The 19452-nt window shown below is 29.1% G+C and overlaps 1 protein-coding gene across 1 annotated transcript in view; it reads right to left on the bottom strand.

Moving 5' to 3' along the window:
- Nucleotides 1-634: 634 nt before the first annotated feature.
- Nucleotides 635-19452, bottom strand: part of LOC115127325 (neurobeachin-like) — a 124881-nt gene continuing 106063 nt past the window's right edge. The window contains exon 18 of the mRNA XM_065023426.1: nucleotides 635-1818. Coding sequence (XP_064879498.1) covers nucleotides 635-1818 — 1184 coding nt within the window. The remainder of the gene's footprint in view (nucleotides 1819-19452) is intronic.

Below are 19452 nucleotides of genomic sequence, written 5' to 3'. Positions count from 1 at the left end.
AAACGAGCCATCTACGATTCCCCCACATGGCAGCTTCTTGTCATTGTTGAGAACTATCATAACACAACACAAGGTTTACGGCCGGCCCCATCAATGCTACCGATTTGTGTCGTCGTCAGCCAACCTTGTCATTGTTGAGAACTATCTGACTGTTCATATCAGCGCACGCCGTCCAGCCACGTCCATATTCTATCTGAAAAATAACACTGAAGGTGTGTTTATGAAGGTCTTGGGTGACATTAGAATACAAAAATAGAGATATTTCATAGTTACAGCAGCATTTTCATTAGTTTGCTCACTTCTGGAGTGCAGAGGAGAGGTGGTTCTTCTTGGAAAAAGAGATTTTTTGAAATCTCTTACATTTTAAGAGTTGGCATTTTAAGAGTGTTCTGGAAACCTCAGAATCTCCTCTTCTGATACTATATAGAAAGAAAGAAACATGTCTTACCTGCATGTGACTCTATAGGTGGAATTATAATTATTTAATACATTTCACTCAAAAATAAATAAATACGAATTGTCTTTCTAAGACTGTTTGTGATATCGAAATTCTAGAAACATGTATGTGTTCATTTAAAATGCTTATTTAGGGAAAGTCAAGGATGGATGCAGAAAAGGCACTAAAAGACGCTAGCTAATTCATCGTTACTAACAGCAGGCTTCCATTCTGATAGGAAAACCAGGTAACAGCAGGCTTCCATTCTGATTGGATGACCAGGTACCAGCAGGCTTCCATTATGATAGGAGAACCAGGTACCAGCAGGCTTCCATTCTGATTGGATGACCAGGTAACAGAAGGTTTCCATTCTGATAGGAGAACCAGGTAGCAGCAGGCTTCCATTCTGATAGGAGAACCAGGTAGCAGAAGGCTTCCATTCTGATAGGAGGACCAGGTAGCAGCAGGCCCCATTCTGATAGGAGAACCAGGTAGCAGCAGGACCCATTCTGATAGGATGACCAGGTAGCATAAGGCTCCCATTCTGATAGGATGACCAGGTAGCAGCAGGCTTCCATTCTGATAGGAGAACCAGGTAGCAGAAGGCTCCCATTCTGATAGGAGAACCAGGTACCAGCAGGCTTCCATTCTGATAGGAGAACCAGGTACCAGCAGGCTTCCATTCCGATTGGATGACCAGGTAGCAGCAGGCTTCCATTCTGATAGGATGACCAGGTAGCAGCAGGCTTCCATTCTGATAGGAGAACCAGGTACCAGCAGGCTTCCATTCTGATAGGAGAACCAGGTACCAGCAGGCTTCCATTCTGATAGGAAAACCAGGTAACAGCAGGCTTCCATTCTGATTGGATGACCAGGTACCAGCAGGCTTCCATTATGATAGGAGAACCAGGTACCAGCAGGCTTCCATTCTGATTGGATGACCAGGTAACAGAAGGTTTCCATTCTGATAGGAGAACCAGGTAGCAGCAGGCTTCCATTCTGATAGGAGAACCAGGTAGCAGAAGGCTTCCATTCTGATAGGAGAACCAGGTAGCAGCAGGCCCCATTCTGATAGGAGAACCAGGTAGCAGCAGGACCCATTCTGATAGGATGACCAGGTAGCATAAGGCTCCCATTCTGATAGGATGACCAGGTAGCAGCAGGCTTCCATTCTGATAGGAGAACCAGGTAGCAGAAGGCTCCCATTCTGATAGGAGAACCAGGTACCAGCAGGCTTCCATTCTGATAGGAGAACCAGGTACCAGCAGGCTTCCATTCCGATTGGATGACCAGGTAGCAGCAGGCTTCCATTCTGATAGGATGACCAGGTAGCAGCAGGCTTCCATTCTGATAGGAGAACCAGGTACCAGCAGGCTTCCATTCTGATAGGAGAACCAGGTACCAGCAGGCTCACATTCTGATAGGAGAACCAGCTAGCAGCAGGCCCCGTTCTGATAGGAGAACCAGGTAGCAGCAGGCTCCCATTCTGATAGGAGAACCAGGTAGCAGCAGGCTCCCATTCTGAAAGGAGAACCAGCTAGCAGCAGGCCCCGTTCTGATAGGAGAACCAGTTAGCAGAAGGCTCACATTCTGATAGGAGAGCCTTGGATTACCTAGTGACTTTCCTGTAAAAAAAAAAATTACGACAGTTGAAATAAGATCATAAGGTATTATTAAACCTGTTAGAGCTACTAGTTCCCCTTTGGGAACTCCCCCCACCCCCCCTGAGCTGTAATGTGGCGCAGGGAACGCAAGAAATAATCCTAAAAATATTTAACCTCCACAGAATCGCTTGAAAAATGGCTCAAATGAAAGATAAAGAAGTTATTTATCTACCCAGCAAGTCAGATTTCTAAAATGTTTTACGGCGAAAACATAGCACATATTTATGTCCAACCACCACTGCATACATACCTCATTAGCATAGCCAAGTAGGAAAAAATATGCAATCAACAAACGCAGGATTAAAAGAAAAATCATTTCACTAACCTTTTGAAATCTTCATCAGATGACAGTAATATAACATGTTACACAGTACATTCATTTTTTTTTCAATAATCTGCAATATATATCCATAAATCTCTGTTTACAATTATGCATCGTTCAAAAAATGCTACTGCAATGTCAGGAGAAATAAATAGCTCCGGCAGATAACGTCAGCAAACAAGGAATACACATCATAAACTTTGACTAAATATGCATGTTTTACATATGTATGGCAAGATAAACTTCTTCTAAATGCAATCGCTATGTTACAATTATTTTTAACGTTACATTTGGCGTTTACTAGGCTATAATAGAGAGTCGGCGCTCCCATTTAGCATGCTGACTCCTCTATCATGGAGTCGACAGAAACCCAAAATGAAGACATAAATATTCCCTTACCATGGCTGTTCTTCCTTCAGAAGACCTGGAAGGGTTAATACTCACCAAGTTAGCGTTCAGTTTTCAAGTCTGTGTCTTTCCGTTCTCAAACTAGACACTTTTCGGTCGAAATGTATGCAAATTTCAAGTGGATGCGCACCAAAACGTCGAAAGTATACATTATATTTCGAGTAAACTTGTCAAACTATGTTTATAATTAAGCCTTAACATGTTATAAAGGTCTACAGCAATCGTGAGGGCGTTCAGAGAAACACACGTTGTTCAGTCCATCCTGAGGGAAAGAGAGAGAAATTTCCCAGCTCCCATTGGTGAAACTTTTTTTTTGCGTCACCGGGACGTTTGGGCACGCTGAACGTCTCGTGAGCGCGCGATTCTCACAGTTACACGCCTCATCGAAAGCAGGCTTCACGCTGAAGACGTAGAAACTGTTTCCATGGTTATAACTGCTTGGGAAGTGTGTATACGATGACGTCAAAGTGGTGACAACTTTTTCCATTACAAGAGAGACTTTGGGAGAATGCATGCCCTGAGACTTCTGCTTTACATAGAGACAAAATTTTAACGGTTTTATAAGCTTTAGAGTGTTTCCTATTCGATAATAATTTTTATATGCATATATTAGCAACTTTTGACAAAAATTTATCATGGTTTATATGGGTGCCGAATTCCTCCAGAAGGGGCAGTATTCAGGGCTAGCCCTAACAGGTTTTAAGTTATATCCTTCAAGAATCTATAGGTTTATATAGTTGATTTAAAAGTCAAAAATGTATGTAGCAATAACACATTTAATCTTGTTTTTATCTTGTCTCCCTCAGAACTGCACCTTGTCATTTTGGGGCAACAGTAGTACCACTAGAACATATGCAGTTCAGTTAGTGATGGAGGATTTCCCGACTCAGTCCATCTCTCTCTCCTATACGGACGGATCTCAATCTATCAGGACCTCAAACAACACACTCTGCAAACTACCTGTTCAGTTTGCAGTGAGAGGTACATATATGATCTATATAGTTTATCTGTATATCTAGGTTTATCTTTTATCTAGGTAGTTTATATCTAGGTAGTTTATCTTTATATCTAGGTAGTTTACATCTAGGTAGTTTATCTTTATATCTAGGTAGTTTATATCTAGGTAGTTTATCTGTATATCTAGGTAGTTTACATCTAGGTAGTTTATCTTTATATCTAGGTAGTTTATATCTAGGTAGTTTATCTTCATATCAGGTAGTTTATATCTAGGTAGTTAGTCTTTAAATCTAGGTAGTTTATATCTAGGTAGTTTATCTTTATATCTAGGTAGTTTATCTTTATATCTAGGTAGTTTACATATAGGTAGTTTATCTTTATATCTAGGTAGTTTATATCTAGGTAGTTTACATCTAGGTAGTTTATCTTTATATCTAGGTAGTTTATATCTAGGTAGTTTATCTTCATATCAGGTAGTTTACATATAGGTAGTTTATCTTTATATCTAGGTAGTTTATATCTAGGTAGTTTATCTTTATATCTAGGTAGTTTATCTTTATATCTAGGTAGTTTATCTTTATATCTAGGTAGTTTATATCTATGTAGTTTATCTTTATATCTAGGTAGTTTATATCTAGGTAGTTTATCTTTATATCTAGGTAGTTTATCTTTATATCCAGGTAGTTTATCTTTATATCTAGGTAGTTTATCTTTATATCTAGGTAGTTTATATCTAGGTAGTTTATATTTATATCCAGGAAGTTTATACCTAGATAGTTTATCTTTATATCTAGGTAGTTTATATCTTGGTAGTTTATATCTAGGTAGTTTATATCTAGGTAGTTTATATCTAGGTAGTTTATATCTATATAGTTTATCTTTATATCTAGGTAGTTTATATCTATATAGTTTATCTTTATATCAGGTAATTTATCTTTATATCTAGGTAGTTTATATCTATATAGTTTATCTTTATATCTAGGTAGTTTATATCTATATAGTTTATCTTTATATCTAGGTAGTTTATCTTTATATCAGGTAATTTATCTTTATATCTAGGTAGTTTATATCTATATAGTTTATCTTTATATCTAGGTAGTTTATATCTAGGTAGTTTATCTTTATATCCAGGTAGTTTATCTTTATATCTAGGTAGTTTATCTTTATATCTAGGTAGTTTATCATTATATCCAGGTAGTTTATCTTTATATCCAGGTAGTTTATCTTTATATCTAGGTAGTTTATATCTAGGTAGTTTATCTTTATATCCAGGTAGTTTATCTTTATATCTAGGTAGTTTATCTTTATATCTAGGTAGTTTATATCTAGGTAGTTTATCTTTATATCTAGGTAGTTTATATCTAGGTAGTTTATCTTTATATCCAGGTAGTTTATATCTAGGTAGTTTATATCCAGGTAGTTTATCTTTATATCTAGGTAGTTTATATCTATGTAGTTTATCTTTATATCTAGGTAGTTTATATCTAGGTAGTTTATCTTTATATCTAGGTAGTTTATATCTAGGTAGTTTATATCCAGGTAGTTTATATCCAGGTAGTTTATCTTTATATCAGGTAGTTTATCTTTATATCTAGGTAGTTTATCTTTATATCTAGGTAGTTTATATCTAGGTAGTTTATATCTAGGTAGTTTATCTTTATATCTAGGTAGTTTATCTTTATATCCAGGTAGTTTATCTTTATATCTAGGTAGTTTATCTTTATATCAGGTAGTTTATCTGTATATCTAGGTAGTTTATCTTTATATCTAGGTAGTTTATATCCAGGTAGTTTATCTTTATATCTAGGTAGTTTATCTTTATATCAGGTAGTTTATCTTTACATCTAGGTAGTTTATATCTAGGTAGTTTATCTTTATATCCAGGTAGTTTATCTTTATATCTAGGTAGTTTATCTTTATATCTAGGTAGTTTATCTGTATATCTAGGTAGTTTATCTTTATATCTAGGTAGTTTATATCTAGGTAGTTTATCTGTATATCCAGGTAGTTTATCTTTATATCTAGGTAGTTTATCTTTATATCTAGGTAGTTTATCTTTATATCTAGGTAGTTTATCTGTATATCTAGGTAGTTTATATCTAGGTAGTTTATCTTTATATCCAGGTAGTTTATCTTTATATCTAGGTAGTTTATATCTAGGTAGTTTATCATTATATCCAGGTAGTTTATCTTTATATCCAGGTAGTTTATCTTTATATCTAGGTAGTTTATATCTAGGTAGTTTATCTTTATGTCTAGGTAGTTTATATCTAGGTAGTTTATCTTTATATCTAGGTAGTTTATCTTTATATCTAGGTAGTTTATATCTAGGTAGTTTATCTTTATATCTAGGTAGTTTATCTTTATATCTAGGTAGTTTATCTTTATATCTAGGTAGTTTATCTTTATATCTAGGTAGTTTATATCTAGGTAGTTTATCTTTATATCTAGGTAGTTTATATCTTTTTATATCTAGGTAGTTTATATCTAGGTAGTTTATCTTTATATCTAGGTAGTTTATATCTAGGTAGTTTATCTTTATATCTAGGTAGTTTATATCTAGGTAGTTTATCTTTATATCTAGGTAGTTTATATCTAGGTAGTTTATCTTTATATCTAGGTAGTTTATATCTAGGTCGTTTATCTTTATATCTAGGTAGTTTATATCTAGGTAGTTTATATCCAGGTAGTTTATCTTTATATCTAGGTAGTTTATATTTATATCCAGGTAGTTTATATCCAGGTAGTTTATCTTTATATCTAGGTAGTTTATATCCAGGTAGTTTATCTTTATATCTAGGTAGTTTATCTTTATATCTAGGTAGTTTATATCCAGGTAGTTTATCTTTATATCTAGGTAGTTTATATCCAGGTAGTTTATCTTTATATCTAGGTAGTTTATCTTTATATCTAGGTAGTTTATCTTTATATCTAGGTAGTTTATATCTAGGTAGTTTATCTTTATATCTAGGTAGTTTATCTTTATATCCAGTTAGTTTATCTTTATATCCAGGTAGTTTATCTTTATATCTAGGTAGTTTATATCTAGGTAGTTTATCTTTATATCCAGGTAGTTTATCTTTATATCCAGGTAGTTTATCTTTATATCTAGGTAGTTTATATCTAGGTAGTTTATCTTTATGTCTATAGTTTATATCTAGGTAGTTTATCTTTATATCTAGGTAGTTTATCTTTATATCTAGGTAGTTTATATCTAGGTAGTTTATCTTTATATCTAGGTAGTTTATCTTTATATCTAGGTAGTTTATATCTAGGTAGTTTATCTTTATATCTAGGTAGTTTATATCTAGGTCGTTTATCTTTATATCTAGGTAGTTTATATCTAGGTAGTTTATCTTTATATCTAGGTAGTTTATATCTAGGTCGTTTATCTTTATATCTAGGTAGTTTATATCTAGGTCGTTTATCTTTATATCTAGGTAGTTTATATCTAGGTAGTTTATATCCAGGTAGTTTATCTTTATATCTAGGTAGTTTATCTTTATATCTAGGTAGTTTATCTGTATATCTAGGTAGTTTATATCTAGGTAGTTTATCTTTATATCCAGGTAGTTTATCTTTATATCTAGGTAGTTTATATCTAGGTAGTTTATCATTATATCCAGGTAGTTTATCTTTATATCCAGGTAGTTTATCTTTATATCTAGGTAGTTTATCTTTATATCTAGGTAGTTTATATCTAGGTAGTTTATCTTTATGTCTAGGTAGTTTATATCTAGGTAGTTTATCTTTATATCTAGGTAGTTTATCTTTATATCTAGGTAGTTTATATCTAGGTAGTTTATCTTTATATCTAGGTAGTTTATCTTTATATCTAGGTAGTTTATCTTTATATCTAGGTAGTTTATCTTTATATCTAGGTAGTTTATATCTAGGTAGTTTATCTTTATATCTAGGTAGTTTATATCTAGGTAGTTTATCTTTATATCCAGGTAGTTTATATCTAGGTAGTTTATCTTTATATCTAGGTAGTTTATATCTATCTTTATATCTAGGTAGTTTATATCTAGGTAGTTTATCTTTATATCTAGGTAGTTTATCTTTATATCCAGGTAGTTTATCTTTATATCTAGGTAGTTTATATCTAGGTAGTTTATCTTTATATCTAGGTAGTTTATCTTAGTTTATATCCAGGTAGTTTATCTTTATATCTAGGTAGTTTATCTTTATATCCAGGTAGTTTATATATCAGGTAGTTTATCTTTATATCTAGGTAGTTTATATCCAGGTAGTTTATCTTTATATCGAGGTAGTTTATCTTTATATCTAGGTAGTTTATATCCAGGTAGTTTATCTTTATATCTAGGTAGTTTATCTTTATATCTAGGTAGTTTATCTTTATATCTAGGTAGTTTATATCTAGGTAGTTTATCTTTATATCTAGGTAGTTTATCTTTATATCCAGTTAGTTTATCTTTATATCCAGGTAGTTTATCTTTATATCTAGGTAGTTTATATCTAGGTAGTTTATCTTTATATCCAGGTAGTTTATCTTTATATCCAGGTAGTTTATCTTTATATCTAGGTAGTTTATATCTAGGTAGTTTATCTTTATGTCTAGGTAGTTTATATCTAGGTAGTTTATCTTTATATCTAGGTAGTTTATCTTTATATCTAGGTAGTTTATATCTAGGTAGTTTATCTTTATATCTAGGTAGTTTATCTTTATATCTAGGTAGTTTATATCTAGGTAGTTTATCTTTATATCTAGGTAGTTTATATCTAGGTAGTTTATCTTTATATCTAGGTAGTTTATATCTAGGTAGTTTATCTTTATATCTAGGTAGTTTATATCTAGGTCGTTTATCTTTATATCTAGGTAGTTTATATCTAGGTCGTTTATCTTTATATCTAGGTAGTTTATATCTAGGTAGTTTATATCCAGGTAGTTTATCTTTATATCTAGGTAGTTTATCTTTATATCCAGGTAGTTTATATCCAGGTAGTTTATCTTTATATCTAGGTAGTTTATATCCAGGTAGTTTATCTTTATATCTAGGTAGTTTATCTTTATATCTAGGTAGTTTATATCCAGGTAGTTTATCTTTATATCTAGGTAGTTTATATCCAGGTAGTTTATCTTTATATCTAGGTAGTTTATCTTTATATCTAGGTAGTTTATATCCAGGTACTTTATCTTTATATCTAGGTAGTTTATATCCAGGTAGTTTATCTTTATATCTAGGTAGTTTATCTTTATATCTAGGTAGTTTATATCTAGGTCGTTTATCTTTATATCTAGGTAGTTTATATCTAGGTAGTTTATATCCAGGTAGTTTATCTTTATATCTAGGTTTTATATCTAGGTAGTTTATATCTAGGTAGTTTATATCTAGGTAGTTTATATTTATATCCAGGAAGTTTATACCTAGGTAGTTTATATCCAGGTAGTTTATCTTTATATCTATGTAGTTTATCTTTATATCTAGGTAGTTTATATCTAGGTAGTTTATCTTTATATCTAGGTAGTTTATCTTTATATCTAGGTAGTTTATATCTAGGTAGTTTATCTTTATATCTAGGTAGTTTATCTTTATATCTAGGTAGTTTATATCTAGGTAGTTTATCTTTATATCTATGTAGTTTATCTTTATATCTAGGTAGTTTATATCTTGGTAGTTTATATCCAGGTAGTTTATCTTTATATCCAGGTAGATTATCTTTATATCTAGGTAGTTTATCTTTATATATAGGTAGTTTATCTTTATATCTAGGTAGTTTATCTTTATATCTAGGTAGTTTATATCTAGGTAGTTTATCCTTATATATAGGTAGTTTATCGTTATATCCAGGTAGTTTATCTTTATATCTAGGTAGTTTATATCTTGGTAGTTTATATCCAGGTAGTTTATCTTTATATCCAGGTAGTTTATCTTTATATCTAGGTAGTTTATCTTTATATCTAGGTAGTTTATATCTAGGTAGTTTATCTTTATATCTAGGTAGTTTATCTTTATATCTAGGTAGTTTATATCTAGGTAGTTTATATCTAGGTAGTTTATCTTCATATCTAGGTAGTTTATCTTTATATCTAGGTAGTTTATATCTAGGTAGTTTATCTTTATATCTAGGTAGTTTATATCTAGGTAGTTTATCTTTATATCTAGGTAGTTTATATCTAGGTAGTTTATCTTTATTTATATCTAGGTAGTTTATCTTTATATCTAGGTAGTTTATCTTTATATCTAGGTAGTTTATATCTAGGTAGTTTATCTTTATATCTAGGTAGTTTATATCTAGGTAGTTTATCTTTATATCTAGGTAGTTTATCTTTATATCCAGGTAGTTTATCTTTATATCTAGGTAGTTTATATCCAGGTAGTTTATCTTTATATCTAGGTAGTTTATATCCAGGTAGTTTATATCTAGGTAGTTTATATTTATATCCAGGAAGGTTATACCTAGATAGTTTATCTTTATATCTAGGTAGTTTATCTTTATATCTTGGTAGTTTATATCTAGGTAGTTTATATCTAGGTAGTTTATTTCTATATAGTTTATCTTTATATCTAGGTAGTTTATCTTTATATCAGGTAGTTTATCTTTATATCCAGGTAGTTTATATCTAGGTAGTTTATCTTTATATCTTGGTAGTTTATATCTAGGTAGTTTATATCTAGGTAGTTTATTTCTATATAGTTTATCTTTATATCTAGGTAGTTTATCTTTATATCAGGTAGTTTATCTTTATATCCAGGTAGTTTATATCTAGGTAGTTTATCTTTATATCCAGGTAGTTTATCTTTATATCAGGTAGTTTATCTTTATATCCAGGTAGTTTATATCAGGTAGTTTATCTTTATATCCAGGTAGTTTATCTTTATATCTAGGTAGTTTATCTTTACATCTAGGTAGTTTATCTTTATATCCAGGTAGTTTATCTTTATATCTAGGTAGTTTATCTTTATATCAGGTAGTTTATCTTTATATCAGGTAGTGTATCTTTATATCAGGTAGTTTATCTTTATATCCAGGTAGTTTATCTTTATATCTAGGTAGTTTATCTTTATATCAGGTAGTTTATCTTTATATCTAGGTAGTTTATCTTTATATCTAGGTAGTTTATATCTAGGTAGTTTATCTTTATATCCAGGTAGTTTATCTTTATATCTAGGTAGTTTTCTTTACATCTAGGTAGTTTATCTTTACATCTAGGTAGTTTATCTTTATATCCAGGTAGTTTATCTTTATATCAGGTAGTTTATCTTTATATCTAGGTAGTTTATCTTTATATATAGGTAGTTTATCTTTATATCTAGGTAGTTTATCTTTATATCTAGGTAGTTTATATCTAGGTAGTTTATCTTTATATATAGGTAGTTTATCTTTATATCCAGGTAGTTTATCTTTATATCTAGGTAGTTTATATCTTGGTAGTTTATATCCAGGTAGTTTATCTTTATATCCAGGTAGTTTATCTTTATATCTAGGTAGTTTATCTTTATATCTAGGTAGTTTATATCTAGGTAGTTTATCTTTATATCTAGGTAGTTTATCTTTATATCTAGGTAGTTTATATCTAGGTAGTTTATCTTCATATCTAGGTAGTTTATCTTTATATCTAGGTAGTTTATCTTTATATCTAGGTAGTTTATATCTAGGTAGTTTATCTTTATATCTAGGTAGTTTATATCTAGGTAGTTTATCTTTATATCTAGGTAGTTTATATCTAGGTAGTTTATATTTATATCTAGGTAGTTTATCTTTATATCTAGGTAGTTTATCTTTATATCTAGGTAGTTTATATCTAGGTAGTTTATCTTTATATCTAGGTAGTTTATATCTAGGTAGTTTATCTTTATATCTAGGTAGTTTATCTTTATATCCAGGTAGTTTATCTTTATATCTAGGTAGTTTATATCCAGGTAGTTTATATCTAGGTAGTTTATATTTATATCCAGGAAGTTTATACCTAGATAGTTTATCTTTATATCTAGGTAGTTTATCTTTATATCTTGGTAGTTTATATCTAGGTAGTTTATATCTAGGTAGTTTATATCTATATAGTTTATCTTTATATCTAGGTAGTTTATCTTTATATCAGGTAGTTTATCTTTATATCAGGTAGTTTATCTTTATATCCAGGTAGTTTATATCTAGGTAGTTTATCTTTATATCCAGGTAGTTTATCTTTATATCAGGTAGTTTATCTTTATATCCAGGTAGTTTATATCAGGTAGTTTATCTTTATATCCAGGTAGTTTATCTTTATATCTAGGTAGTTTATCTTTACATCTAGGTAGTTTATCTTTATATCCAGGTAGTTTATCTTTATATCTAGGTAGTTTATCTTTATATCAGGTAGTTTATCTTTATATCAGGTAGTGTATCTTTATATCAGGTAGTTTATCTTTATATCCAGGTAGTTTATCTTTATATCTAGGTAGTTTATCTTTATATCAGGTAGTTTATCTTTATATCTAGGTAGTTTATCTTTATATCTAGGTAGTTTATATCTAGGTAGTTTATCTTTATATCCAGGTAGTTTATCTTTATATCTAGGTAGTTTTTCTTTACATCTAGGTAGTTTATCTTTACATCTAGGTAGTTTATCTTTATATCCAGGTAGTTTATCTTTATATCAGGTAGTTTATCTTTATATCTAGGTAGTTTATCTTTATATCTAGGTAGTTTATCTTTACATCTAGGTAGTTTATCTTTACATCTAGGTAGTTTATCTTTATATCCAGGTAGTTTATCTTTATATCTAGGTAGTTTATATCTAGGTAGTTTATCTTTATATCCAGGTAGTTTATCTTTATATCTAGGTAGTTTATATCTAGGTAGTTTATCTTTATATCTAGGTAGTTTATCTTTATATCTAGGTAGTTTATCTTTATATCAGGTAGTGTATCTTTATATCCAGGTAGTTTATATCTAGGTAGTTTATCTTTATATCCAGGTAGTTTATCTTTATATCTAGGTAGTTTATATATAGGTAGTTTATATCTAGGTAGTGTATCTTTATATCTAGGTAGTTTATCTTTATATCTAGGTAGTTTATCTTTATATCTAGGTAGTTTATCTTTATATCTAGGTAGTTTATATCTAGGTAGTTTATCTTTATATCTAGGTAGTTTATATCTAGGTCGTTTATCTTTATATCTAGGTAGTTTATATCTAGGTAGTTTATCTTTATATCTAGGTAGTTTATATCTAGGTCGTTTATCTTTATATCTAGGTAGTTTATATCTAGGTCGTTTATCTTTATATCTAGGTACTTTATATCTAGGTAGTTTATATCCAGGTAGTTTATCTTTATATCTAGGTAGTTTATCTTTATATCCAGGTAGTTTATATCCAGGTAGTTTATCTTTATATCTAGGTAGTTTATATCCAGGTAGTTTATCTTTATATCTAGGTAGTTTATCTTTATATCTAGGTAGTTTATATCCAGGTAGTTTATCTTTATATCTATAGTTTATATCCAGGTAGTTTATCTTTATATCAGGTAGTTTATCTTTATATCTAGGTAGTTTATCTTTATATCAGGTAGTTTATATTTATATCTAGGTAGTTTATATCCAGGTAGTTTATCTTTATATCAGGTAGTTTATCTTTATATCTAGGTAGTTTATCTTTATATCTAGGTAGTTTATATCTAGGTAGTTTATATCTAGGTAGTTTATCTTTATATCCAAGTAGTTTATCTTTATATCCAGGTAGTTTATCTTTATATCTAGGTAGTTTATATCTAGGTAGTTTATCTTTATGTCTAGGTAGTTTATATCTAGGTAGTTTATCTTTATATCTAGGTAGTTTATCTTTATATCTAGGTAGTTTATCTTTATATCTAGGTAGTTTATATCTAGGTAGTTTATCTTTATATCTAGGTAGTTTATCTTTATATCTAGGTAGTTTATATCTAGGTAGTTTATCTTTATATCTAGGTAGTTTATATCTAGGTCGTTTATCTTTATATCTAGGTAGTTTATATCTAGGTAGTTTATCTTTATATCTAGGTAGTTTATATCTAGGTCGTTTATCTTTATATCTAGGTAGTTTATATCTAGGTCGTTTATCTTTATATCTAGGTAGTTTATATCTAGGTAGTTTATATCCAGGTAGTTTATCTTTATATCTAGGTAGTTTATCTTTATATCCAGGTAGTTTATATCCAGGTAGTTTATCTTTATATCTAGGTAGTTTATATCCAGGTAGTTTATCTTTATATCTAGGTAGTTTATCTTTATATCTAGGTAGTTTATATCCAGGTAGTTTATCTTTATATCTAGGTAGTTTATATCCAGGTAGTTTATCTTTATATCTAGGTAGTTTATCTTTATATCTAGGTAGTTTATATCCAGGTAGTTTATCTTTATATCTAGGTAGTTTATATCCAGGTAGTTTATCTTTATATCTAGGTAGTTTATATCTAGGTCGTTTATCTTTATATCTAGGTAGTTTATATCTAGGTAGTTTATATCCAGGTAGTTTATCTTTATATCTAGGTAGTTTATACCTAGATAGTTTATATCTAGGTAGTTTATATCTAGGTAGTTTATATTTATATCCAGGAAGTTTATACCTAGGTAGTTTATATCCAGGTAGTTTATCTTTATATCTATGTAGTTTATCTTTATATCTAGGTAGTTTATATCTTGGTAGTTTATATCCAGGTAGTTTATCTTTATATCCAGGTAGTTTATCTTTATATCTAGGTAGTTTATCTTTATATATAGGTAGTTTATCTTTATATCTAGGTAGTTTATCTTTATATCTAGGTAGTTTATATCTAGGTAGTTTATCTTTATATATAGGTAGTTTATCTTTATATCCAGGTAGTTTATCTTTATATCTAGGTAGTTTATATCTTGGTAGTTTATATCCAGGTAGTTTATCTTTATATCCAGGTAGTTTATCTTTATATATAGGTAGTTTATCTTTATATCTAGGTAGTTTATCTTTATATCTAGGTAGTTTATCTTTATATCTAGGTAGTTTATCTTTATATCTAGGTAGTTTATATCTAGGTAGTTTATCTTCATATCTAGGTAGTTTATCTTTATATCTAGGTAGTTTATCTTTATATCTAGGTAGTTTATATCTAGGTAGTTTATCTTTATATCTAGGTAGTTTATATCTAGGTAGTTTATCTTTATATCTAGGTAGTTTATATCTAGGTAGTTTATCTTTATATCTAGGTAGTTTATCTTTATATCTAGGTAGTTTATCTTTATATCTAGGTAGTTTATATCTAGGTAGTTTATCTTTATATCTAGGTAGTTTATATCTAGGTAGTTTATCTTTATATCTAGGTAGTTTATCTTTATATCCAGGTAGTTTATCTTTATATCTAGGTAGTTTATATCCAGGTAGTTTATATCTAGGTAGTTTATATTTATATCCAGGAAGTTTATACCTAGATAGTTTATCTTTATATCTAGGTAGTTTATCTTTATATCTTGGTAGTTTATATCTAGGTAGTTTATATCTAGGTAGTTTATAACTAGGTAGTTTATATCTATATAGTTTATCTTTATATCTAGGTAGTTTATCTTTATATCAGGTAGTTTATCTTTATATCAGGTAGTTTGTCTTTATATCCAGGTAGTTTATATCTAGGTAGTTTATCTTTATATCCAGGTAGTTTATCTTTATATCAGGTAGTTTATCTTTATATCCAGGTAGTTTATATCAGGTAGTTTATCTTTATATCCAGGTAGTTTATCTTTATATCTAGGTAGTTTATCTTTACATCTAGGTAGTTTATCTTTATATCCAGGTAGTTTATCTTTATATCTAGGTAGTTTATCTTTATATCAGGTAGTTTATCTTTATATCAGGTAGTGTATCTTTATATCAGGTAGTTTATCTTTATATCCAGGTAGTTTATCTTTATATCTAGGTAGTTTATCTTTATATCAGGTAGTTTATCTTTATATCTAGGTAGTTTATCTTTATATCTAGGTAGTTTATATCTAGGTAGTTTATCTTTATATCCAGGTAGTTTATCTTTATATCCAGGTAGTTTATCTTTATATCAGGTAGTTTATCTTTATATCTAGGTAGTTTATCTTTATATCTAGGTAGTTTATCTTTACATCTAGGTAGTTTATCTTTATATCCAGGTAGTTTATCTTTATATATAGGTAGTTTATATCTAGGTAGTTTATCTTTATATCCAGGTAGTTTATCTTTATATCTAGGTAGTTTATATCTAGGTAGTTTATCTTTATATCTAGGTAGTTTATCTTTATATCTAGGTAGTTTATCTTTATATCAGGTAGTGTATCTTTATATCCAGGTAGTTTATATCTAGGTAGTTTATCTTTATATCCAGGTAGTTTATCTTTATATCTAGGTAGTTTATATCTAGGTAGTTTATATCTAGGTAGTGTATCTTTATATCTAGGTAGTTTATCTTTATATCTAGGTAGTTTATATCTAGGTAGTTTATCTTTATATCTAGGTAGTTTATCTTTATATCTAGGTAGTTTATCTGTATATCTAGGTAGTTTATATCTAGGTAGTTTATCTTTATATCTAGGTAGTTTATATTTATATCTAGGTAGTTTATATCTAGGTAGTTTACATCTAGGTAGTTTATCTTTATATCAGGTAGTTTATCTTTATATCCAGGTAGTTTATATCAGGTAGTTTATCTTTATATCCAGGTAGTTTATCTTTATATCTAGGTAGTTTATCTTTACATCTAGGTAGTTTATCTTTATATCCAGGTAGTTTATCTTTATATCTAGGTAGTTTATCTTTATATCAGGTAGTTTATCTTTATATCAGGTAGTTTATCTTTATATCTAGGTAGTTTATCTTTATATCAGGTAGTTTATCTTTATATCTAGGTAGTTTATCTTTATATCTAGGTAGTTTATATCTAGGTAGTTTATCTTTATATCAGGTAGTTTATCTTTATATCTAGGTAGTTTATCTTTATATATAGGTAGTTTATCTTTATATCTAGGTAGTTTATCTTTATATCTAGGTAGTTTATATCTAGGTAGTTTATCTTTATATATAGGTAGTTTATCTTTATATCCAGGTAGTTTATCTTTATATCTAGGTAGTTTATATCTTGGTAGTTTATATCCAGGTAGTTTATCTTTATATCTAGGTAGTTTATCTTTATATATATGTAGTTTATCTTTATATCTAGGTAGTTTATCTTTATATCTAGGTAGTTTATCTTTAAATCTAGGTAGTTTATATCTAGGTAGTTTATCTTTATATCTAGGTAGTTTATCTTTATATCTAGGTAGTTTATATCTAGGTAGTTTATCTTCATATCTAGGTAGTTTATCTTTATATCTAGGTAGTTTATCTTTATATCTAGGTAGTTTATATCTAGGTAGTTTATCTTTATATCTAGGTAGTTTATATCTAGGTAGTTTATCTTTATATCTAGGTAGTTTATATCTAGGTCGTTTATCTTTATATCTAGGTAGTTTATATCTAGGTCGTTTATCTTTATATCTAGGTAGTTTATATCTAGGTAGTTTATATCCAGGTAGTTTATCTTTATATCTAGGTAGTTTATCTTTATATCCAGGTAGTTTATATCCAGGTAGTTTATCTTTATATCTAGGTAGTTTATATCCAGGTAGTTTATCTTTATATCTAGGTAGTTTATCTTTATATCTAGGTAGTTTATATCCAGGTAGTTTATCTTTATATCTAGGTAGTTTATATCCAGGTAGTTTATCTTTATATCTAGGTAGTTTATCTTTATATCTAGGTAGTTTATATCCAGGTACTTTATCTTTATATCTAGGTAGTTTATATCCAGGTAGTTTATCTTTATATCTAGGTCGTTTATCTTTATATCTAGGTAGTTTATATCTAGGTCGTTTATCTTTATATCTAGGTAGTTTATATCTAGGTAGTTTATATCCAGGTAGTTTATCTTTATATCTAGGTAGTTTATACCTAGATAGTTTATATCTAGGTAGTTTATATCTAGGTAGTTTATATTTATATCCAGGAAGTTTATACCTAGGTAGTTTATATCCAGGTAGTTTATCTTTATATCTATGTAGTTTATCTTTATATCTAGGTAGTTTATATCTAGGTAGTTTATCTTTATATCTAGGTAGTTTATCTTTATATCTAGGTAGTTTATATCTAGGTAGTTTATCTTTATATCTAGGTAGTTTATCTTTATATCTAGGTAGTTTATATCTAGGTAGTTTATCTTTATATCTATGTAGTTTATCTTTATATCTAGGTAGTTTATATCTTGGTAGTTTATATCCAGGTAGTTTATCTTTATATCCAGGTAGATTATCTTTATATCTAGGTAGTTTATCTTTATATATAGGTAGTTTATCTTTATATCTAGGTAGTTTATCTTTATATCTAGGTAGTTTATATCTAGGTAGTTTATCCTTATATATAGGTAGTTTATCGTTATATCCAGGTAGTTTATCTTTATATCTAGGTAGTTTATATCTTGGTAGTTTATATCCAGGTAGTTTATCTTTATATCCAGGTAGTTTATCTTTATATCTAGGTAGTTTATCTTTATATATATGTAGTTTATCTTTATATCTAGGTAGTTTATCTTTATATCTAGGTAGTTTATCTTTATATCTAGGTAGTTTATATCTAGGTAGTTTATCTTTATATCTAGGTAGTTTATCTTTATATCTAGGTAGTTTATATCTAGGTAGTTTATCTTCATATCTAGGTAGTTTATCTTTATATCTAGGTAGTTTATATCTAGGTAGTTTATCTTTATATCTAGGTAGTTTATATCTAGGTAGTTTATCTTTATATCTAGGTAGTTTATATCTAGGTAGTTTATATTTATATCTAGGTAGTTTATCTTTATATCTAGGTAGTTTATCTTTATATCTAGGTAGTTTATATCTAGGTAGTTTATCTTTATATCTAGGTAGTTTATATCTAGGTAGTTTATCTTTATATCTAGGTAGTTTATCTTTATATCCAGGTAGTTTATCTTTATATCTAGGTAGTTTATATCCAGGTAGTTTATCTTTATATCTAGGTAGTTTATATCCAGGTAGTTTATATCTAGGTAGTTTATATTTATATCCAGGAAGGTTATACCTAGATAGTTTATCTTTATATCTAGGTAGTTTATCTTTATATCTTGGTAGTTTATATCTAGGTAGTTTATATCTAGGTAGTTTATTTCTATATAGTTTATCTTTATATCTAGGTAGTTTATCTTTATATCAGGTAGTTTATCTTTATATCCAGGTAGTTTATATCTAGGTAGTTTATCTTTATATCTTGGTAGTTTATATCTAGGTAGTTTATATCTAGGTAGTTTATTTCTATATAGTTTATCTTTATATCTAGGTAGTTTATCTTTATATCAGGTAGTTTATCTTTATATCCAGGTAGTTTATATCTAGGTAGTTTATCTTTATATCCAGGTAGTTTATCTTTATATCAGGTAGTTTATCTTTATATCCAGGTAGTTTAAATCAGGTAGTTTATCTTTATATCCAGGTAGTTTATCTTTATATCTAGGTAGTTTATCTTTACATCTAGGTAGTTTATCTTTATATCCAGGTAGTTTATCTTTATATCTAGGTAGTTTATCTTTATATCAGGTAGTTTATCTTTATATCAGGTAGTGTATCTTTATATCAGGTAGTTTATCTTTATATCCAGGTAGTTTATCTTTATATCTAGGTAGTTTATCTTTATATCAGGTA

The sequence above is a fragment of the Oncorhynchus nerka genome, linkage group LG10, assembly GCF_034236695.1.
Source record: "Oncorhynchus nerka isolate Pitt River linkage group LG10, Oner_Uvic_2.0, whole genome shotgun sequence".
Taxonomy (NCBI): Eukaryota; Metazoa; Chordata; class Actinopteri; order Salmoniformes; family Salmonidae; genus Oncorhynchus; species Oncorhynchus nerka.
This window is presented reverse-complemented; position numbering and strand designations above follow the sequence as displayed.